This window comes from Raphanus sativus, chromosome 9 (genome assembly GCF_000801105.2).
Source record: "Raphanus sativus cultivar WK10039 chromosome 9, ASM80110v3, whole genome shotgun sequence".
NCBI lineage: Eukaryota > Viridiplantae > Streptophyta > Magnoliopsida > Brassicales > Brassicaceae > Raphanus > Raphanus sativus.
In genome coordinates, this window is record NC_079519.1 from 29,597,661 (window position 1) to 29,620,291 (window position 22,631).

Sequence of the window (22,631 nt, forward strand, 5' to 3'; positions counted from 1 at the left end):
ATTCTTTTTAACTATATAATAAATTCACAAATAATTATAGATATAGATAATTTTATATATCTTATTTTTAACTTTTTATAACAGAAATAATTATTTTAAGATAATAACACAGCATACAAGAATTATCTTATTTTTAAAAATAATAACCTGATTAATATAAATTTTTGTTTAATCATTTTATAATTACTAATTAAATATCATGATAAGTTATTGTTTTATGAATTTTTAAGCTTTTTTTACAGAATATCAAATTATTTATACATGAAATTATTTATTTTTATGGTTATTTTCTTGAAAGCTTTCATATATATATATATAGTAGAAATATTTTCAACTATATATTTTTGCAAACTAATTTTATTTATGATTAAAGATATTTTCTTAGATGTAATATAATAGAATAATTGTTTAATATTTATTTAAAGATATTCTTGAATAATAACAAAATATGTATATGCTTTTTTAAAAAAATTTATTATATCAGTTTTAATGGGTTATCTGATTTCATAAAGCTTAAATTCGTTTTTATGTTTGAGTTTTATTATATTAAAATCATAATTACTAAATATTTTATAATTACTCATTAATATATGTGTCACTAAATAACAAACTATGATAATAAATTATTATTTTATTTTGTTTGAAAATTCTTACATATTAATTATAATTTTTTAAAATTTCTTTGTGGACATATTTATTATATAGAAATAAATATTAAAAATCACTTAATATTCTTTTTTAAAATAATAAATTAAGAATTTTATTTTATTAATATTTAGTTATATACTTTATGATTTTAAATTTTATATTTTAAAAAATTCAGATAACAACACATATATGAATTAGATTTATATTTTAAAAATATTTTTAGATTTTGGATAAATCTTACTATTATTAATTTTAATCAATTATCTAATCAAAATTTTTTTTTTAGCATAATTATATATTTTATTCATTAAAGGTAGTATCGATATTAACCGCTCTAATTTTTAATGTGAGAGCTCTGTTGCGAAAAATCATTTGCAAATAATAGTATATAGATACTACGTGAACTTAAAAATTAAAATAACTCAAAATTATTTAATTAAGCCTAACAATATTTTGTTTTTATCACAGCTTTTATAATTTCTAAAACCCACAAAAACTTAAGGAAATGCTTTACAAGCATTGTAAAATCTTTTAGAAATAAGTTTGAACGTCCTTGTACACACAACCAAACTTTCTTTTATTCTTTTAGTATATTATAAGAATTTTTAATATAATTATTTATAGAACATAAAACATTAGAACCACAATTTAGTGAATATAATTCTTTTTTTGAATGGACGTTAAATTAATTCAAACAAAAGAAAAGATTTTTACAATAAAGCTGCTATTGTTTGTAGAAGCTAAAAACTTTCGATTACATAAATTTGTATTATCTAAAAGAGAACTATGTTGTCATAGTCTTCCGATAGATTGAATCCTCCCTTGTTTTCAAGCTTGAAATACAATTTTTACCTGCTTGTCAATGAGTTTAAGGGTTTACCAAACCTTACTATCATTCCATTCCTTCCAAATATTCTAAATAGCATATAATTCTAAATATTTGGGCCATTACTAAGGGGATCCATTAATTAAACCTCATAGATTCTGAAATGTTTGGGCCTTGATATTATTATTATTATAAATCTCACAGTTGGGCCACTGATAATATAAGAGGACCAAAAACAAAAACTATGCATCTGACTGTTCACCTCAGAGATCAAACAAAGTAGTTTCAATTTTGACTCTCCATCATTCTCTGTTTAATCCCATCAACAAAAGCCCTGCTATGTCTATTATCTTGCTCTGTGCCTTTTATCATATTATCATACTCGATTCATTTCGCTAACCATGGCTACTTCTTTCGGACCCAACTTGTTCATTACATCACCGGAAGCTGAACAAGGATGCCAAGACACCGTTGGAATTTTTGTACATTTTGGGTGTTTATTTTGTCTGAAACAAAAATAATGTAGAATTTGAGATCACTTAGAACCATGTTATATGCAAAATAGTAAAATTTAAATCTCAATAACCACAACCATAAAAACAAAGAAGAAACAAATGCATCACAGTTAAAACAACCCTCTAAAGAAAGCAAAGAAAAGAAAAGAATAGCTGAAACATTTTTGACCTTAAAGGTCTGTTAGTTACTTTCTAGACAAGAAAGTCTTAGAATTGCTCAACCACTATTAGATAGGCTCCTAGTATCGCCGGAATCATCATTCCCACCATTTTCATAGTCATCTTCTTCTTTACTAGTAGTACCAGTGTTCATATTCCCGTATCCATGATAGGTCGTTGTGATATTGTTCATAACTGAATTGTCGTTCTGGAAAGAAGGCGGCATTTGAGACAACGGTCTCATTGTATCACCACCAACACCGTAGGTTTGTTGTTTTGGCTCCTCTACGGTGGCAACCGCAGATGGAGTAGAATTCACAGTGGTGATGGTGAAAGCAGGAGGTTGTTGTTGTGGCGGAGGAGGAGAAGGCTCCATGATTCGACGTTTCTTCTTATGTGTTTGTTCTGCTTGATGCATCACAATGAAACTTCCCATTATCACCTGTCCAAAAATTATAAGACTTATGGCTCTTTTTATACTCGGAATTACTAAATATGTTTTTTTACTTGTTAGATAAGCAAGATTGTCTAACCTGGACAGGACTGGCTGCTATGAGCATACCAGCAAGGCCGCCACCGACGATTTTGCCATTTGGTCCGGCTAAAGAAATGCTCATACCACCGGACCGACCCTTAGTTCCTCCGTTTTCAGTAGGTATAAAGGAACCCGATAGAGAAAGTATCTCAAATCGACCCTAAGACAAGAGAACAAAATTATTCAAGAACCAAGAATATATAGTGAAATTTGATTCCATGTTAATTAGGTTACCTCATATGTAAGAGTGCCTCCTGAAGTGGTAGGTTGACGAAGTGTGACATTAGAGATGGTACCAGTAGCAGAAAGAATGCATATAGCTCGAGATCCTTGTGAATACGGCATTACTTTCATTATTACATCCTGATGACAAGAAAACAAAATATTTTCAAAACAGTGACACACAAAATCCATTATCAAAGAAAAATCATGTTTTATGTAATTTATTACCTCACCAGCATTGACAGTAAACTGATGTGTTTATAAATTAGCACCCACATAGCATGAGAGTCCAGGAGGAGTTGGAGCTGCTAATAGATAAAACAGAGTTTTGATGCTAATGACTTTAACTAATCAGGTAATTAACAAACTCTAATACTCAACCAGCCAACTTGATCATCCTTGTCTATAACTATCCATAACAATCAGTGGTTGCACAATAATAAAAACAGGTTTAACCAAGCTGATTAGAAACCTTTAAGATCTATGCTAACAACTTAACAATTAACACGACTAGACACTCTTTATCTCCTAAAGATGAATAGACAACAAGAGATTATTCTCTCTTTGTTTTAAATCCTTCTTGTATTTTTATTTTATTTTGTTCAATCAGCATCATAGATTCTATTTCTCTGACTTCTAACTGGTCTGTTTGTACCTTCTTCAGACAAAAGGGTACCCAGTTATGTGTTTGTCCCACTTCCCAACATCTCAAAAACCCACATAAAATCACATCAACAGATAACTCAAAATTCCATATCAGATCACTAAAACCAATGCAACGATCAAAACACACACACAAAGAGATTGCAAAGTGTACCTGGGCTGCTTTCATACTCAAACATGCTAGATCTCTTCATGAATTCAACAGGTTGCTGCTGAGCTTTTCCTCGTTTCCAATGAGAATGATGAAGATGATGATAATCTTCATAGAATGGAATTGAAGATGAGATTGGTGTCGGAGACAGAGTTGGTCTCGAAGCCCTAGGGTTCAGACTACCATTTGGAGCGTATTTCCTCGGCCGTCCTCTCTTCCTCTTTGTCAGATCTGTCCCTGCGCTAGAGATTGATGGCGGCGGCGCTGCAGCGGCTGAGCCAGGAGTCACAGTGGTGGTTGGAGACGGAGGGAGAGGAGATACCACCGTCGTGGGTCCCACGGATGGAAGAAAGCTAGGGTTTGTTGAAACTCTGTTCTTGATGCCAAAGTTTCATCTCCCTTAACTGTGATGACCCCACTTGGACTCATTACACCTTTCTCCTCCATTTTTCAAGTCCCAAATTACCAAAACAGCAGAATAATTTTGCCCTTGAATGCTAAATTCAAGAAAGATGAAGAGAAAGAAACTTTAGAGAGATAGAGGAAGAAGAAAACATTTCTTTTATTTTTTCCTTTGCTTTTCAGACAAAATTAACTAGATATAAAGATGGATGAAATAGTTCAAAGGGATCAAAGATCAAACCAGTAGAAAAAAATTGGTTACAGTTTTAGATTTGGTTTCTTACCTTTCTAACAGTTATGGAGCTGAAACTAACAGTGAAGCAGAAAAATGCAAAAGTTTTGCTCAGTGGTGATTAATCTCTCAATCTCACCGGAAATTAGCAAAGTAAAAATATCACAGAAATTAGATGCAATATCCCCCAAAATTTTCACAAGAGAAAGAAGATAATATACGACTGCATTTTTGCAAAGAATAATAAGGAAGTAAATAAATAAAATGGAAATCTGAAGGAGAAAGAAATAATAGTATATATTAAAAATATCATGTTAAAGATTTAATTATTTTAATATCGATATAATTAGTACCAAAATCAAACTATTAATTTTGGTTTAGAGAAAGATTCACGTCCGTCTTGAAAAATTAATGTGTCTAATTAAATAAAACCAAACTGCAAAAAAAAGTTAAAAGTGAAATTTCAATATCACGTTCTGACAATATCCTTTGTAATCACTTTTAGTAACGTTGACCAAAGAAAATTGGTTTGAAAATCTACTAAGACCAATTAATTTTCAAGATAAGCAAAATCTTTTGATTCACTTGCGCAAAGTTTATAGATGGAATTCAAGGATTTTGTTTTACCAAGTACTTGGAAATAGTTCTTAAAAAGGTAATTTGGATAAAGAATGAACACTGATTTTTGCAGCAAGTACATTTTGTCAGTCAAAGTCAAATCTACTTTCCGCAACACAATCAGTAGTGTCTGTACACACTTAGATCTGAGACATGACATAATACAAATGAAATGATCAAATAATCATTCAGATTCTTTCATTGTCAGACTCTCTTAATGACTTAGCAAGTCTTTAAGCATACCAAAGGGTTTAACAAAAGCGATGACTTATCTTAATAACATCTGCTTAGAAAAAGTGATGACTTAGTTTCCGGACAACTCTCTCTTTCTAATCTCTTTTGCTTATATGGTGTTGTTATGAGAACAGAGTTGAGGTGTTTTTAACGTTCTACAAATCAAAATAAACACCACTGAAAGAAGAAGAAGAACATTCACTCCTAGAGATTCTTTTTAGCTGAATAAAATTGAACTAAAAAGGCTACTTTGAAGTTGTTGCTCCATATTTTTTCAGCTATGGCGTGATTGAGATGTAAAAGATTTTGCTGAATGAGGAGAATCACATCGAGGAGTTTGAGGAGATGATCCAAATCTCTTGTTAGTTGATACTTTAAGACTCTTTTTTGCGCTTTGATGCTTAGTAGGAGTTCCTTTGTCTTGTTCGGGTGTAACTTGACCTTGAAGTTTCTTCAGATCCTATAAACAACCAAAACCCAACAAGCATTACTTTTGGTGATTCTTAGAAGTGTACTGATGCAAAAGAGTGTTAGCTAAATACTCTTCTCCTGCGACGTTCTTGTTCTTTCTCTTCTCTGAGCTCTGTATACTCTTCTAGCATTGCAAGTAGACGATTCTGAATGAAAGAAAATCAGACAAAAATATATATCACATGTGCTATTATGAGAGGAAGAGAAACTTTGTGTGATGGAAGAAGATAACTCATACACCATCAAATATAAACTCAGATTCTTTCTCTGATTCCCAAATTGTAATCTTGGAAACTAATGCTTCAACCATAGCTAAGAAGGATCAAAGAAGTTTTCAGTTAGTTAAAGAGTCACAAAGAAAACTTTCTTGGTATCATCTTTTATATGAAACCTGGAAGTTTATTAACGAGTGCTCTAGCTTTCTCTGCACGTTTGAGGATTAAGTGAGATCCTTTTCCAGCATTGTACCGCTTTTCATCCTATACAAAATAATAAAATCCATAAATAACCACAAAATGTGAAAGACCCATGGATGGTTATAAAAGAGACAAACCTGATTATACTCTTCAAGCCAAGTCTCTTCCTCACAAGCGTTCAACCATTTTTCAGTCTTTTCAAGAATCTCTTTTCTGCTTAAGGCTTCCTCTTTCACTTTCCCAGCTCGATACTCGATATGTTCTAGTATATTTTCAGGGTTCACTTCTCCTGATTCAATGGCTTTAATTACATTCTCCAGGGCGATATCTTGTTCTTCAAGAACAATGTGTGTTCTTCTACATATCTCTTCAAGCTCTGACCTCTTTTTTACAACAAGTTCTTTAATTTTGCTCCATTTTAACTCTTCTAACCTACATAGCTCGGCTTTAACCTTTTAAAGCATTAAACAATCAATCAGCAAAAAATATATTTAGAAAGATTAGAAAATAGTTAAAGCTAATGTGAAATGTACCTACCTCTTCAAGCAAATCTGTGGAAAGGCTATTAGGTTTGGTTATTTCAGAAACTGTAGCAGCTATATTACATGAAACATTTATGAAATTTTGTTGTTCTTCTGCTGGTGTATCCATTAAGTTCCAAAACTCAAGCATTGTGGTCACAAGATCTTGAAGCTGCAATCAATAAAATGGATTATATGTAAGAAGAACAAAGAGCAAAGTTGTAAGATACTAAAAAAAGTTTTTGTAAACATTAAACTGACTTCTTGCATTCTTTGTATCTTTGTCTCATGCCATTGGTTTACTGATGAAGCTAACTTGTCAAGTGTTGTAGTACTTATACTTCTTGACCCTTCAGATTCTACTAAACTTGGGTGAATCTTGGTAACAGTTTCTCGAAAATTCAAACCAAGAACCGAACAAAGAGATTCCAGAGTTCTTAAATGATCTTGAATCTGTTTCATCCGGTTCCTCTGATGAGACAAAAACACCTCAAAATATTAATCTCTTGATCAAGAAATCAAATGAAAATTAAAAGCAATGAAGTTTAGGAAACCTTCTGTTCTTGAAGTGTGTAAAGCTCTCTATGCAACTCTTCAAGCTTTCTAAGAGATAAATCGGATTCATCAACCGAAAAATCAGATGAACAAGTCTCATCAGTTTCACCATCAATCTCATCTCTTACACATTTGATATCTTCAATTACTTGAATAAACTGATTCTTCCTCTCTGTTTTTCTCTTTTCCATATCTTCAAGTTTCAGAAGAATCTTTCCTAACTCTTCTTTCAAACTTCTTCCACATTGATCAGGTTGTTGTTGTCTTCCAAGACCTGATGGCTCTTCCATTGCAGAACATATAGCAATAACTCTTGCTTCTGACTCAACAATGTCTTGTTTTAGCCGATTCCTCTCTTCTTTAACCTTTTGGAGTTTACCAATATAGATGTTTCTGCATTCGTCTTCAATCTCATTCAAAATCTTCTCTCTTTCTGTTTCGGTTTCTCCAACCTCGTTCCATATAATCTGTATTAGAAACAGAATCACATCAAAATATTTGAAACGTTTCTATATTTAAAAAGAAGAGGAAAAAACTTATTTTCTTGGAGCTGAAGCAACAACAAACCTCGAGTTCTTTCAGAAGAGATGCAGAAAACGATTCGATTTGAGTTTTGGACATTATTATCTCCACACACTGCAGAAAATATATATTACAAACAAAACCAAATACTCTCAAAGTTTTTTCTCATTCGCTATATTACTCAAATCATATGAAGATAATCTTTTTTCTCAAATGATAACAAATTCTGGAAGTTTCGTTTATGTCAAAACGTATTAGCAAATGTTAGTGCAAGAATCATTTCTGTATGCTCTGAAATGGGAAACCTTAATTTCAGAGTTTTTTTTTTTTTAAAGTCCAGACTTTACCTGGATTAAACGTGCAGCAAAAATATCGGAGACGATGTTTAAAGGCAATTGAGAGAGTTCTTAAAAGACAACCGAAGATCGTTGGGAGAACGCTACTTTTGTATATTTGTGTTTCTTACCCCTTATCTTTTTGATTTCTAATTTTCACCTTAAATCACTTTCCATTTTTATTTTCACGGATGCAACGGTTTCGAAAATATATTTCTTCATATATAATTTAACACTGTAGTGAACGAAAAAAGTTTTGGAATTTTGGATATAAACATTAGTGGTGTTACATTCGATTAATTAAAACATATTGGGTCACTTTGTGTACCTTAAAAACTAGAGAGCCAAACTGAAAATACAGAAAAGACAATGTGTGAGCTGTAGATAGAATCCGCGCCAACTGAATAAGGGCCGTTGGCCGTTACCTCTTCTTCTTCTTCTTCTCTCTCTCCTCTCCATCTCCAATCCTTGTCTCTCTCTCTCCCCACTAATTTTCTGGAGAAATTTTTTTTTCCAGAGAGAGGGAGAGGGAGAAGAACATCTCCGATTATTTTGTAATTCGGATGAATGTGAATCTCTCCCACTCTCTCGAGGCTTAAATCATGGTTCCAAGTTTATCTGGAGGAGATTTTTCGTTTCTGGAGGAGTTCGACATTGATTTCGAATTCGATGCGCCTCGTTTCTACGATTTCTCCAGACCCGAGCTTGATTCCGAGACAGAAGAAAACGAGTTCTGGTTCGAATCCGCGGGAAACTATCCTCCTTCGCGTAAGAAACACGCAAAAATTAGGGCATATGCTCTGTTTATTACAAACATTTTGTCTTTTTTTTTTCTCTTACGGTTCTGTAATATTGCTATGTTTTTTTTTGTTGTCTGATTATTTCAGCTTTTAGCCCCAAGTTTACTTGGAAACTTGAGCCACTTAAGCAAATCATAAACACCAGCCTAGAAACTAAGCCTGTGGATACTGGTCTTAATAGAAAAGACAAATACAACGGTAATGATGATTTTTATTTTGGTTTCTGCATCAATGTAGTCTAAAACCTCTGTTTAATCTGTTGTTTAGGGTTCATATATTATAACCAAACGGTTAAAGATGTCTCCAAGACAAAACCCAAATCAAAAACCAAATCAAGTAGAAGCTCAACTTTAACAAGACCAACGGTTTCTTTGCTTGCAAGGCAGAACAAACCATTAGATGTTTACTCTGTTCAGCTTCTGACAAGGTACACCAATGAGGAAGCCGTTGATGTGAGCTTGCTTGTTTTTTTGGCTTCAACTAACAGTTTTTTTGGTGTTTCAGATGTCAGAGGTCATTAGCAAAGTTTGGTGCTAACTTATCTCCAATCTTAGTCTCTAAGTTGCAAAACCAAGACACCAAAAGGCAAAAACTGGAAGCTAAGGTGGCTCAAGTTAACTCCAACAGAAGATCTAAACTCACTGTTCCAAAGGAACCGAATCTCAGAACTGCTGAAAGATCTGAAAGACACAGGTACTCAGATTGTATGCAGTATGGCTTCCTTATAAAATGTTTTGATCCTTTATTCTTTTCTCTGGGTAGTTTCAGGTCTAAGGTTAACTCAGAAACCGAACAGAATGTGAAACCAAGGATTAACTCATCTAAAAGGAACACTACAAACAAAAACGTAGTTTTTATCTCTTTTTCAAATTTAGTTTCTTCATTACCACATTCTCAGAAGCTGTAGTTAGATAACTAATGTTTTGGGTTCATTTGCAGATTAATCTTGAACCTTCTTCAGCATCTATACCTAAAAGTAACACTCTACGGTCTCAAGATCTTAAGGTATAACTAATCTTCCCACATCTACAAGTCTGAAAGTTTTTATCATCCCACATGTGTTAACAGAGTTTTCTGCATCAGGCATTTGGTTCAAGAACAACATTGAGAGCAAAGGAACGCTCTTCAAGTGTAAGTCTCACATCCAACATATAAATCCATCTTTTAAACGTTCTTCTCCTCTATGTTCACACATTGCTTAAATGATGTCTCACATTGCATGCAGGCTAAGGTTGATGCCTCACAAGGGAATGAAGCTACTAACTCCAGAACGTTAGTGCATAGCTTTTGAAACTCCATCAATCTACCTTTCTTGCTAGATTCGACTTTCCCAAAAACATTCTCACGCACATTCTCTGCAGGCTTAAACCCATCGATTCCTCAAAAGGGAGGAGAGACAAAGGAAATCACAGCAGAAAGATACACTGCCAAGTGTATGAATCTAATATTTGCACTCCAAACTCAAAGGTAATAACTCAACGTTCTTCTAAAGATTCATAAAAAGTCCCATTGTATACAATATTAAACATTTTCTTTTCTTGACAGAGAGCAAACAAAGAAAAACTTGGTGAAGCAACTAGCATCATATATAAAACTCAAAACTCTTGCAGGACAGATATTAACAGGTAACAATTCAAAACTCCATAGTTCAAAAAAAAAAAAGGCTATAACAGATATCAGACACACCATTGATGATATTTATTTAAACAGGGGTCTGGAATTATGCCGGAAATTCAATTCACAGAAAGTCACAGGGACTCTAATCATTGCTTAATCTTCACCTTGAAGATGTTCGGATCATGTTTATTTATGCACACCCGTTCCTTTTTCTATATATGTGGAAACCATTATACATGCATACATACATAAAGAGATTTCATTGATTTATTTTTGTTGTAGGGTCATATGGAAGCCATTAACTTCGAAGACTAAAGACTTAAACGAACTCGTGAATATGTTCTTGATATATAACAATTACTATTATCTAACTTCGTATAACCGTTTTCTGTTGAAAGAATGTTAAATTTAATCAAATAAGCAAAATGCTGTGCAATGAATGCTACTATGTTATTGATTTATGATACTACAGTACTTGTATAATCTCTAATTAGATTTTATAAAAAAAAAGGAGAGAATTATTACATTTTCTCTTTTGTATAAGATCATCTCCAATGTTTGAGAATGGGACTTATATGTGTTTGTTTTTCAGTTCGGTTTGATTCAAAACTTAACCAATGAAATAGAACTATTTAGATTTATAAAAATTAATGAATTAGTAATTAAATGATGATTTGTTTATGTTTTCTAAATTATACTTTTGAACAGAATTAGAATAAAATTAAATACCAACTCGATCAAATTGAATCGAAAATAAACTAAACCGAAGTTAAACCAAACTCAAAGTAAACTATTTTTAGTTGATTTCAATTAAAAAAAAAATTAAAACCAAATCGAATCCAAATTTAAACCAGAAACGCCTTATCACAATTTTTTTAACCATTTTATCAGAAAAGTAAAATTGATGGTTTTGTTAAAGAGTACTAACAAGTTGGAAAGCCGACACGCATTCTCACGACCAAACAAGAAAACGGCAAGACACTAGACCTAAACTGAACGGACAAGATTACAGTTGAGTTTCCATTAGGGCTAACGATCAACGGCGCCATCAAAAAAATATCTCGAGAATCTTATATAAAGAACCACCCTAAACCCTACACTTGTCTCCTCCTCTTTATCTCTCCTTGCTTCTCTCATCCTCCACCGCCACAATCTTTCAGACAGAAGCAGGAGAGATTCTTCCAATGCCTTCATTAGCTTTATCCGACAAGAAGAAAGAGGAGAAGAAGATGAAGAAGAAGATAGATTTGGAGACGACGACTCCAGAGCAGCAGGACTCGAAGAAGAAAGGGAAGAAGCTGAAACTCTCAGATTCCGATGGAGAAGAGTCTGATAAGAAGGAGAAGGAGAAGAAGAAGAGTAAGAAGAAGCGCAAGTCTTCAGAGGTAGACGAAGAATCAGAGGAAGAGAAGAAGAGCAGCAAGAAGGTGAAAGTCGATAACCCTAACGCCGTCTCCAACTTCCGTATCTCTGATCCCTTGAAGGACAAGCTTAAGGAGAAGGGTATCGAGGCTCTCTTCCCGATTCAGGCGACAACGTTTGACATGGTTCTCGATGGTGCTGATCTGGTCGGAAGGGCTCGTACTGGTCAGGTAAAAGTTTGAGTCTTTTGATATCATTAAGAGTTTCAAAGTTTTGTGGCTTTTGATTACTCTTGAGCTGAAAGTTTGATACTTCGATATCATTATTAGTTGAATATTATGTTATGTTTCTGATCGTGTGTGGTGTGGTGCAGGGTAAAACATTGGCTTTTGTGTTGCCTATACTGGAGTCATTGATCAATGGGCCTGCTAAGAGCAAGAGGAAGAATGGTTACGGCAGGGCACCAAGTGTTTTGGTTCTTTTACCAACCAGAGAATTGGCCAAGCAGGTAAGGACATGTTATTACTAAGTTTTTTCAATGTCCTAAAAATTGGTTATACCAGAAACAATTTTCTTAAAATCTGTTTAAGCCATCCTAAATCAGTTCAAATTTGGTCTAATTTGATCTAAAATGGGTAAATCAACTAACAATGCTTAGTGTAATTTTTACAAATTTGTCTGATTTCTTTTTTTTTTAAATATCTAATTTTTAAATTTCATCAAAATATTTTTATAATTCATCAAATTAGCTTTATTGATGGGTATGGTGTTACTTTATATAGGTGTATGCTGACTTTGAAGCATACGGAGGATCCGTTGGGTTAACTTCTTGCTGTGTCTATGGAGGTGATCCTTACGCACCTCAAGAGCATAAACTAAAGAGAGGTGTTGACATTGTTGTTGGAACACCTGGTCGTATCAAGGTATGTCCTCTCTTAAATCAAATAATTTATCTTGTTTTTTGTTTGTGTGCTCTCTTGACTTTGTAATTGATATTCATTGCAGGATCATATCGAAAGGAGAAACCTTGACCTGACTTATCTACAGTTCCGTGTTCTTGATGAAGCTGATGAGATGCTGAGAATGGGATTCGTTGATGATGTTGAACTTATCTTAGGTCTGTTCTTTGTTTCTCTTGAATATGAAGCCAACTAATAAGTCTTGGTTTATTGATGTGTTTTATTCTTCTAATCTTCAGGGAAGGTTGAGGATCCCAAGAAAGTCCAGACGCTTCTCTTCAGTGCCACCTTGCCAGGATGGGTTCAAAACGTGCGTCCCCCTTTCGTTATTACTCTTTAAAATCTTTTTTCATTAGTTCAGCTTTTTGAATCTTTCTTTCTTGCTGCTGCTTCTTCCAGATTGCTGCTAGGTTTCTTAAACAAGATAAGAAGACTATTGATCTTGTTGGTAATGATAAGATGAAGGCTTCTAATAGTGTTAGACACATTGCTCTTCCCTGTAATAAGCAAGCCATGTCTCGTTTGATTCCTGATATCATCAGCTTATACAGCAGGTAACCATTAATCACATCTCTTTTTTAGTTTTAATGTTTTAGTTCTCTTTATATAATTCTTTTTTTTTTCCTCATAATATAACAGTGGGGGTAGTACTATCATTTTCACTGAGACTAAAGACCAAGCCTCTGAGCTTTCTGGTCTCTTGCCTGGTGCTAGAGCTTTGCATGGTGACATTCAACAATCACAACGTGAGGTATATGTTACTTTATCTTGCTAACGTTTGAGTCCTTTGCACTGTCTTCTTATCTTTGCTTAACTATTGAGTCGTGTGATTGTAGATTACTATGGCTGGATTTAGAAAGGGAAAGTTCTCTACATTGGTTGCTACAAACGTCGCCGCTCGTGGTCTAGATATCAATGACGTGCAGCTAATCATCCAGGTTAGTTAGTACTAATCGTTCTTGTTTAATTGCTACCTTAGTGTTTTTAACATAATGTTCTGTTCTGTTGTAGTGTGAGCCTCCACGTGATGTTGAAGACTACATCCACCGTTCAGGCAGAACAGGAAGAGCTGGCAACACTGGAGTTGCGGTCATGCTGTACGACTCTAGAAAATCCGGCGTGTCCAGGATCGAAAAGCAAGCCGGAATCAAATTCGAGCACGTTTCTGCGCCGCAGCCTAATGATATCGCCAGAGCTGTTGGCATGGAAGCAGCCGAGAAGATCACGCAGGTCTGTGACAGTGTGGTTCCTGCTTTTATGGCTGCTGCCAAAGAGCTCTTGGAAAGCTCCGGTGTATCAGCAGAAGTCCTCCTCGCTAAAGCACTTGCAAAAACCGCGGTAAGTCTCTCTCATGACTCCTCACGTTGTTGTTGAAGCAAAGTAGTAATGAGTTTTTTATTTGCAGGGTTTCACTGAGATAAAGAAAAGGTCGCTTTTAACATCGATGGAGAATCATGTCACGTTGCTTTTTGAAGCAGGGAAACCTATTTACACTCCATCGTAAAGCTCCTCTCTTTCTCTTTTCTCAACTTTGCTAAAAATTCAAAAGAAAATACTAAAATGATTGTGGTGGTTGTGCAGATTTGTATGTGGTGTACTGAAGAGAATCTTACCGGATGACAGGGCTAATTCGATCGAAGGGTTGACTCTAACAGCAGATGGACAAGCTGCTGTGTTCGATGTTGCGCAGTCGGATGTAGACCAGTTCATTGCAGCTGCGCGGAAGAATGCGAGTGTGAGCTTGGAGGTTGTCAAGGAGTTGCCTAAGCTTCAAGAGAGGGAGCCTGCGCAGAGAAGATTTGGCCGCCCGGGTGGTGGTGGCCAAGGGTTTAATAATCGTGGCAGAGGAGGTAGTAGATTTGGTCGTGGTGGTGGTCGTGGCCAGAGATGGTGAAAAACTTCTTAACACAACAACACCTAATCAAAAAACTCTTTTACAATTTCTACTTTATAATAGTGTTTTATGTGTGTTATGAACAACTTAAGAGGGAAGGTAAGCGCTCTTGTGTGTGTTTCCTTTCAGTTTTGTGTAATTTTGATGACAATGATGATACAATTTCTCAATATAGAGGTATTGATTTTTCTATAGTTTTGTGTCATGCGCAAGATTACGTTTAATCAATGGTGGTCCATAATTGTATCGTAAAGACAAGTTACTATCTTTATGAAAGAGATGAATTAACAAAGACTTGTGAATTAAGAAAAGGCCTCTTGTGAAATGCATTAAAGAGAAAACAAAAGATTACGTTTTCTCCACTTGGAATGTCAATGTGTGTTGTTGTGGGTTGTGGTTGAGTGTTTTTATTTCCACTTGAGTTGCATAAACTAAAGTATTACAATGGGTAATTGAGTTAATCGTTAATTTCAATTTGCATTAAAAAAATTATATCATAGTTAACTTCACTTGTTAGTTTTCATTTAACAAAAAGATTCTTGTCAGTTTTTTTCTAATAAAATACAAGACGTGCATTCATGATGAAATTAAATATATTCATATGTACCTTCAACTTTTTCTCTAATTACAAACTTTATTTTCTACCCAAATTTAGCATTATATAAACACAAGAGTGATTAGTTCAGAGTCAGACATAATCCAATAATGTCCGAACCAACTCCAATCACTGATCCTTACGCTTATCTCAACATCGTAAAGAACCCGGATGGCTCCATCACTCGCGACCTCACCAAATTCCCGTGCACCCCCGCCACACCCGATCCTTCCCCGTTAAACCCCGTCGTATCCAAAGACGTCACCGTCAACAAGTCAAAGTCCACGTGGATGCGTCTCTACGCTCCCAACGACGCCGTTCCCTCCCAAAAACTCCCGCTCATAATCTACTACCACGGCGGCGGTTTCGTCCTCTGCAGCGCCGACCTCCAAGTCTTCCACGCCTTCTGCTCCGACATGTCCCGCGACCTCAACGCGATCGTCGCGTCGCCTTCGTACCGCCTAGCTCCCGAGCACAGGCTCCCGGCGGCGTACGACGACGGCTTGGAGGCGCTGGAGTGGATCAGAAACTCCGGCGACGAGTGGATCGGATCCCGCGCCGATCTCTCCAACGCCTTCCTCATGGGGACGAGCGCCGGCGGGAACCTGGCGTACAACGTCGGGATCAGATCCGTCTCCGCCGGATCGGATCTGAGTCCGTTGCGGATCCGCGGGATGATTCTGCACCATCCGTTCTTCGGCGGAGAGGAGAGAAGCGGATCTGAGATGAGGCTCGCGAGCGATCAGGTCTGTCCGCCGATCGTCTCAGACGTGTTCTGGGATCTGTGTTTACCCGTAGGCGTTGATCGGGATCATGAGTATTCGAATCCGACGGCGGGGGGTGGATCGGGGGGTTTGGAGAAGATCGGAGGGTTGAGATGGAAGGTGATGGTTGTTGGAGGAGAGGAGGATCCGATGGTGGATCGGCAGAGAGATGTGGCGAAGTTGATGAGGAGGAAGGGAGTGGAGGTTGTGGAGGTGTTTAACGACGGCGATTTTCACGGTGCGGAGATCGGAGATCCGTCTAAGCGTAAACCTTTATTTGTTTCCATCGGAAAAATCATTTCTTCCTCTCCACTGTAATTTTTTAAAAACAAAAAAAATTATAAAATAAAGTTATACTGGAAGCTTAAGGCCCAATATATAAGGCTTCTTTTTTTCTTTTCTAAACACTGATTGATTATATTGATCCTGAAGATTACATTTTTATACATAGGGAAAATTCCATATTAATACACAACTTTAATTATTAGAGCATCTCTAATAAGCTTCCTCATTTTTAATGGGGTCCATCCTTAAAATAAAGGCATGAAGGGATGGTTCTCCAACAATCACCCTCAAATTTACTTTTAGATAAATTCACAATTTACACTTTAATCCTAAATACTATTAATAATTAACAATAATCATTAAACTTTCAAAAATAAAAATAACATACTATTTGAATCATATTAAAATAAAATATTTTTGAGAAAAAAATAAATATATAATTAAATATAACTATAAGTAGCATAAAAAATGTTAATAAAATAATTTTAATCAAGATAGTTTTAAGAAAATATAACGATAAGTACTAAAATATGATATATAAAAAGTTATTCATACTACTGTCAAACATATATAATTGTAGGGACGGAAGTGAAAAGTAAATAGTGTTTTAAGGGCTTCAAAAGTACCCCCTCAAATTTAAGGGTCTACTGTTCATCCCCTTATAATTTGAAGGGATAAGGGTCTGTTAGAGTGCAAAAGCCTTCAAAAAATGAGGGGATAAGGGTCTTTTGGAGATGCTCTTGGCTCTTGAACCACTATCAACTTTACCCAAATTCTGATTTCACATTTCCTGCATTTTCTTTAGCTCTTGAACCACTAATCCCTAAGGCTTTTCAACATCATACCACTTGAAGAAATTGCAAAAACTCCTCACATCTCCACACCTTAAGACCTTCTCCCCGGATTTTCGTCCGTCCAAGCTTTCATAACCATGGCCGATAAGCCACAAAGACAGCTCGTATCTCCAACGCCGCAGGAACCCGCTCCGCTGCGGCTTCCATTTGAACCACCACTCGAGTTTTGACTACAAATCATTTCTTTCTATAGCTATCTCCCTCTCTTTATTCTGCTCATGAATTAGAAACTTCGAAACCAAGGTTTCCATTAACCATGGTTTAGTGTTTAACGATTACTTTAACGATTTTTTTACGGTGTCTACAGTGATGTTAATAGAGTTAACGAATCTATATAAGGAGCTTACACGGCCTATAGTAACTGTATTAAAAGACCCCAAAAAATTAGCTCATGTATTGTTCCGGTTACTTAAAAAAGTTGTGTATTAAGTTGGAAATAATAATTAACGTTGTGTATTAATATAGAATTTTCCCTTATACATAAGAACACAAACAGTCTGGCAGATTAAACAAATATTTCCGAAAACATTAGCCCACAAGAAGGAAACAAGATGAAACAAATATAGCGCAAACAAATTTCTAGAACATCAAAGGACAATCAACTAAATCCAGAACAAATTTAGAACTATTTTGCATGTAAAATTTAAAAGAGAATCTTAGGAATAAACAAACCGACAGAGAAAAATCTTGATCAAACCACCGAAATATGCAACATTCTATAGAGAATAACCCAAACAAGATAGAGAATTTCAAAATCCGGGAAGTCTTCAGACCGGATAACATGATGTAGATAAGGAGACGACTTTAAACACCAACTTGAAGCTTGATCAGATCAAATGGTAAATGACAAGGAGCAGTTGCAATCGACTCCGTATTCTGTCGCATTCAAAGGACAAGGAGACAGAAAATCTAAACCAGAGAAGATTAAACCAAAAACAACAAAATCTAATGTCACTATTCATTTTTTTAAACTAAAATTTATAGAAAAAATAAATAAAAAGACCAAAAATTTGAAACTAAAATCTAAAATCTAAAAACTAAAATTAAGAAACCAAAGTTCAAAAGCATACAACCACTCATCACCTTAGTTTTGTTTAAATTATAAGGACAGCTTTAGTTTGGATTCTTCTATGATTTGTATTGGTCACATTCACTTAAATATGATGTTATGGTCGAGTACTCTTCCCTTCTTTTATGAATTACTATGGCCGACCCGCCCTACGGGCGGGATGTGAATTTTAAAAAAGTTTCGGAAGGTAATCTATATGTATAATATACATTTTGGGTAAATATTGTTGTAGTTTAGTTGTAATTTGATTAGTATTCGGTAGGTAATAAAATATGATAAGTGTGATATTTTTTTTTCCAGTAAGAACAAATAGATGTGAATAATATGCTAATAAAAAGTTTTAATTTTGGTTATGTAATCGGAAAACCACAAAACCATATGATATTATAAACTATTATATATTTATATAACTTTCTATCGAAAGCTGAGGGGTTCTAAAAAATCAAATAGAATCTTTCAAATAGAGTCTGCAACATATGTACCAAGGAAAACAAACTTGTACAGAAATTCATTAATAAATAACTATTGTGATATTTGAAAGCTTTCTATCATGTGATATTTGAAAGCATTTTATTAACTCATGTAATTCAATAAAATAACACAAAAAAACTCGTATACATCTTTTTTCCAAAGATTTTAGTAAAAAAAGATAAAGTAGTTGGATTTTTAATGTTTGCCATGACTATAAAATAATTATATAAATAATTCATGTTTATATATATTTCAAATTGGTTTATCTATATTTTATTATGTTTAGAAATTTATAACTTTGATTCAAAAGCTCCTTTTGTAAGTTTCAACTGACATGATATTTAACTATAGACTTGACATTCAATTAAATTACTTTGTGAATCTTTTAATGTTTAAAGTGAACTCACTGCATGGGGAAACTGATGCTGCACTATACTTTGTACAAAAACCAGAATCACACAACTAAATCAAAACAAACCATCTAAAACTGAAATATACTTAATTTCCTTGTACAACAAAATTATTGTTATCCTGTGGAATAGAAATTTTGGACTTTTTTTGTTGGGGTGAATCCATAATCTGTAGCTACCCGTTTTTTCAATATTCAACACATTCTCTTGTTTTGGAATGTGCTTATCTTTCTCCATTGTTGTTACAGGACGGTCCAACCGAAGCATCTTCTAAGACTAACACGCCTTGGCTAAATTCACAGTAATCTCTAATACTGTATAGTCTCAGAAGCCACTTATGAGACCATTCCGAATGCTCACATAAGCCTTGGTAATAAAAGCTTTGATATTAAGAAACATATGTAAAGTAATTTCATTCTCTAAAAATAGGCACAATGCTATATTCGTTCGACCTTTTTACAACTGAAAAGATACAAAAGTAGAACACAAAGTTGATAGAACAAAAAAAATTCGTGGACTTTAAATTGAAGAAACCAAGAATCACACATTTGATCATGTTTCCACAGAATCAGAGACATCATAAGAGCCTGAGATGTTACCTCCTCTGCTAGAAAAAATCCGGGAAAGAGAGTTAGCAATCAGTAATGAAAATGTAAAGCAACAAAGCAAAGCTAAAACATCAGTTGTGCTGTAGACTGAAAAAGAGAAGGGAACATTACATTCACTTCGGAGACTTGTTGTCGTTTCTGCTTCTTTTGTTTTTGCTTGTTTTGTCTTTATTCTCTCCTGCGAGGAGGGTCTATAGACCCAAGGCTCGATAAAGACAGTTTCTTATTCTCTCCTTGAATCATCATTCATGGTCTCTGTCTTGATCTGTAAGAAAAAAAAAAAAATGTTAGAACACACCCAAGTCAAACGGTTAAAGGTTTTGACTAAGAAACATGATTCATACATGTTCAGAGAACGGGAATTGTTTCTCAAATATCTAAAAGGCTTTTAATCTCTAACTAAGACACCTACTGATCCGTTTTGAGACGACGCCAGGTAAAAAGAAATCAATTTTGGATTTATGAGGATGATGCTTACAGTATGTAGGCTAACCTTTTTATATCTGTATATGCACCGGCTTGAAGAATGCATTGGATCTGAAATTGTGGTTGCAGTGCATCAAGGAGTTAAGAAGGTCATTAGTGAAAGACAATCAATTCATCGCGTAACCGTTCTGGGGAGAAGAACATGAGATGAAACGACACCAAGACTTCTCGATCCAGGGAATCATCATCAGATTCATCGCGATTCGTCTTGAATAGCTCTCCCAATAAGTTTCTGTTGATTAAAAAAGAAAACAAAACGTAGGGATTGAAGATTCACAAAGCGATTCAATATATCTCAAAACTTCATAGCTATATCAGAATTTCTATGAAGAAATCTTCATACAGAAGCAAAGTATTATGATGATTGAGGGTCAGAGGTGGTGATTGATGAATTTCGGAGAAGCTTACCTCCTTATTTATAGGATAAGTTTTGTAACAATCGAGGAGGGTGAAGGTGCTACTGAATGCGAGTTATGAAGGTGATGGTTTAATAGAGTGAATGAGAACATAAATTACGGAGATTGAATGGAAGCATAGGTCTTTACATCTCTTCTCGTAAGAGGCGGTGGCCTGTTAATAATAAAACACGAAGCCCACATATAATAAAAGCCCAAACGAATTGTAATTACCTTTTAATGAAACGCTGCGCGGATTGTGTACATGACAGGTGTCATACTAATAGACTTTGAGTTTATGACCTGGAATCCTAGGTGAACACCCTAGGAGGGATTCAAACTCTACTTTATATAGATAGATATGTAACATGTGTGCTACATATATGGGTTTAAGTGGAACAAATATGATATTGTCAACGCATTCAAAAATTGCGTTCGTCAAAGGACCTTGTAGTTAAGACTCAAGTGGTAGTAGACCGGTGTAAGATGCAAACACGTTTTGAGTTCGATCTTTTCGGGTAAGCGAAACTAAATCATATTATTCTATTCACCTAACACGGATGTTGGTCCATGATTTAGGATTCATTTGAATGTCCTGGAGAAATAATCTATGGCTTTCGATTTCATTGGATTCAACTAGATTAAAAAAATCCCCTAGTCTATATTTGAGAAGTGATTTGCCACATGTCTTCTCTATAATCGTTTTCACAAAAAAAATTGTGACGTGGCTATTAAGATTGATGACATGTCATATGGTTAAATATGACATGGACAATTACATTTAATGCTAATATATATTTTGGAAATCTTTTTAGAATATGACAATAACTCATATATTACATTTAATATTGATTTATATTTTTGGTAAACTTTGTAGAATATGGTAATAAATCATAAATCATCAATAAAATAAATATATTCAGATATGATATTTGAATTTCGAAATATTATATAATTTTACTTTATAATAATAAAATTTTTATTATCGGAAATTTTCTAAATTTTCTGAATTTAAAAAAAATCGTAATATCATTAGTTTCTTTTAGATATCTACAAATTATATAAATATTATTTAGTTTTAAATTTTGATAACTATACAATTTTATATGATTTTTATGAATTTGTACAAGTTGATTTAATAATTTAACAAATGAAATAAACTGATCTTTTTATCTAAGATTTTAACTTTATATATATACATATATTCTTAAATATAATTTAAAAAAACAAATTTCTCTTAATTTTATGCTTAATTAATGATATTTATATTAATTATTAGTCAAAATAAAAAATATATAATATTAATAAATTACATTTTAAAATATAAAATTTAACTTTTAAAAATTCATCACTACACATGGTGCATGAAAACACCTAGATTAATAATTGTGACATAGCTACTAAAATTGATGACATGTCTTATAGATTAATATGACATGGACAATTATATTTAATGTTAATTTATATTTTTGATAAAATTTTTAAAATATGGTAATAACTCATATATTATATTTATTATCGATTTATATTTTTGGACTTTTTAAAAATATGGCATAACGCATAAATCATCATTAAAATAAATATATTCAATTATGGCATTTCAAAATTTGAAATATCATTTAAATTAAAAATATTTCAAAAATATATACATTTTTAGAAATTATAAAATTAAATCATAAAATCAAATTAAATCGTAAAATCATTAGTTTTTATATATATATTACAGATTTTATAAATATTGTTTAATTTTAAATTTTGACAATTCTGAATTTTACATATTTATTTTAATATATTTAATTAAAATAATAGATAGAGAAAAATCTACCTAAGATTATAATTTTAAATATATACATGCACATTCTTAAATATAATTCAAAATAAACAAAATTGTTTTATCTTAATTTAATGTTCAGTTAAATCAAATTTATATTAAAATATTGATAAGAAAAAAGAAAATTTATAATATTAATAAAAATAAAATAATTTATATTATCTTTTAAAAAATATTTTAATTCTTTTTACTGCACATGGTGCAGG

At 33.7% G+C, this 22,631-nt stretch overlaps 4 protein-coding genes, 1 long non-coding RNA gene and 1 pseudogene across 5 annotated transcripts; 3 read left to right on the top strand and 3 right to left on the bottom strand.

Moving 5' to 3' along the window:
* Positions 1 to 2,009: 2,009 nt before the first annotated feature.
* LOC130500431 (AT-hook motif nuclear-localized protein 6-like) lies at positions 2,010 to 4,590 on the bottom strand (annotated as a pseudogene).
* Positions 4,591 to 5,479: 889 nt separating this feature from the next.
* On the bottom strand, positions 5,480 to 7,789 carry LOC108825275 (65-kDa microtubule-associated protein 9-like). The gene is made up of 9 exons (XM_056994331.1): positions 7,736 to 7,789; positions 7,168 to 7,635; positions 6,875 to 7,084; positions 6,630 to 6,785; positions 6,230 to 6,544; positions 6,068 to 6,155; positions 5,915 to 5,988; positions 5,748 to 5,822; positions 5,480 to 5,665 (listed from the first exon to the last, which is right to left on the bottom strand). Exons 1-9 carry the CDS (start codon positions 7,787 to 7,789, stop codon positions 5,480 to 5,482), a joined length of 1,626 nt encoding a protein of 541 aa, XP_056850311.1.
* A 706-nt stretch (positions 7,790 to 8,495) lies between these two features.
* On the top strand, positions 8,496 to 10,720 carry LOC130499753 (uncharacterized). The gene is made up of 11 exons (XM_056994122.1): positions 8,496 to 8,793; positions 8,913 to 9,023; positions 9,093 to 9,252; positions 9,330 to 9,518; positions 9,594 to 9,672; positions 9,765 to 9,830; positions 9,909 to 9,956; positions 10,051 to 10,097; positions 10,187 to 10,292; positions 10,371 to 10,450; positions 10,536 to 10,720. The coding sequence occupies exons 1-11, from the start codon at positions 8,628 to 8,630 to the stop codon at positions 10,597 to 10,599; spliced, it is 1,116 nt and encodes a 371-aa protein (XP_056850102.1). The 5' UTR covers positions 8,496 to 8,627; the 3' UTR covers positions 10,600 to 10,720.
* An 810-nt stretch (positions 10,721 to 11,530) lies between these two features.
* Positions 11,531 to 14,849, top strand: LOC130500377 (DEAD-box ATP-dependent RNA helicase 7-like). Its single transcript, XM_056995373.1, has 11 exons — positions 11,531 to 12,034; positions 12,178 to 12,312; positions 12,587 to 12,727; positions 12,810 to 12,921; positions 13,003 to 13,073; positions 13,163 to 13,317; positions 13,403 to 13,514; positions 13,600 to 13,701; positions 13,775 to 14,101; positions 14,169 to 14,263; positions 14,345 to 14,849. The coding sequence occupies exons 1-11, from the start codon at positions 11,627 to 11,629 to the stop codon at positions 14,655 to 14,657; spliced, it is 1,971 nt and encodes a 656-aa protein (XP_056851353.1). The 5' UTR covers positions 11,531 to 11,626; the 3' UTR covers positions 14,658 to 14,849.
* A 360-nt stretch (positions 14,850 to 15,209) lies between these two features.
* On the top strand, positions 15,210 to 16,408 carry LOC130499674 (probable carboxylesterase 120). Its single transcript, XM_056993994.1, has one exon. The coding sequence runs from the start codon at positions 15,363 to 15,365 to the stop codon at positions 16,332 to 16,334; it is 972 nt and encodes a 323-aa protein (XP_056849974.1). The 5' UTR covers positions 15,210 to 15,362; the 3' UTR covers positions 16,335 to 16,408.
* Positions 16,409 to 19,533: 3,125 nt separating this feature from the next.
* LOC108826573 (uncharacterized) lies at positions 19,534 to 20,694 on the bottom strand. The gene is made up of 4 exons (XR_001945484.2): positions 20,608 to 20,694; positions 20,207 to 20,431; positions 19,825 to 19,978; positions 19,534 to 19,709 (listed from the first exon to the last, which is right to left on the bottom strand). It is a non-coding gene; the product is annotated as an uncharacterized LOC108826573 (long non-coding RNA).
* Between the last annotated feature and the right edge of the window lie 1,937 nt (positions 20,695 to 22,631).

What these genes read in the sequence shown, in the direction of transcription:
- LOC108825275 (XM_056994331.1), bottom strand. Translation starts at nt 7,789, where the DNA reads ATGTCCAAAACTCAAATCGAATCGTTTTCTGCATCTCTTCTGAAAGAA. An exon ending in ACACACTTCAAGAACAGAAG is followed by an intron (nt 7,085 to 7,167) that starts GTTTCCTAAACT and finishes TTGTCTCATCAG; the next exon opens with AGGAACCGGATGAAACAGAT. An exon ending in AGATACAAAGAATGCAAGAA is followed by an intron (nt 6,786 to 6,874) that starts GTCAGTTTAATG and finishes TATTGATTGCAG; the next exon opens with CTTCAAGATCTTGTGACCAC.
- LOC130499753 (XM_056994122.1), top strand. Translation starts at nt 8,628, where the DNA reads ATGGTTCCAAGTTTATCTGGAGGAGATTTTTCGTTTCTGGAGGAGTTC. An exon ending in GGGAAACTATCCTCCTTCGC is followed by an intron (nt 8,794 to 8,912) that starts GTAAGAAACACG and finishes TGATTATTTCAG; the next exon opens with CTTTTAGCCCCAAGTTTACT. An exon ending in GGAACACTACAAACAAAAAC is followed by an intron (nt 9,673 to 9,764) that starts GTAGTTTTTATC and finishes GTTCATTTGCAG; the next exon opens with ATTAATCTTGAACCTTCTTC.
- LOC130500377 (XM_056995373.1), top strand. Translation starts at nt 11,627, where the DNA reads ATGCCTTCATTAGCTTTATCCGACAAGAAGAAAGAGGAGAAGAAGATG. An exon ending in TGCCAGGATGGGTTCAAAAC is followed by an intron (nt 13,074 to 13,162) that starts GTGCGTCCCCCT and finishes TGCTTCTTCCAG; the next exon opens with ATTGCTGCTAGGTTTCTTAA. An exon ending in ACGTGCAGCTAATCATCCAG is followed by an intron (nt 13,702 to 13,774) that starts GTTAGTTAGTAC and finishes GTTCTGTTGTAG; the next exon opens with TGTGAGCCTCCACGTGATGT.
- LOC130499674 (XM_056993994.1), top strand. Translation starts at nt 15,363, where the DNA reads ATGTCCGAACCAACTCCAATCACTGATCCTTACGCTTATCTCAACATC.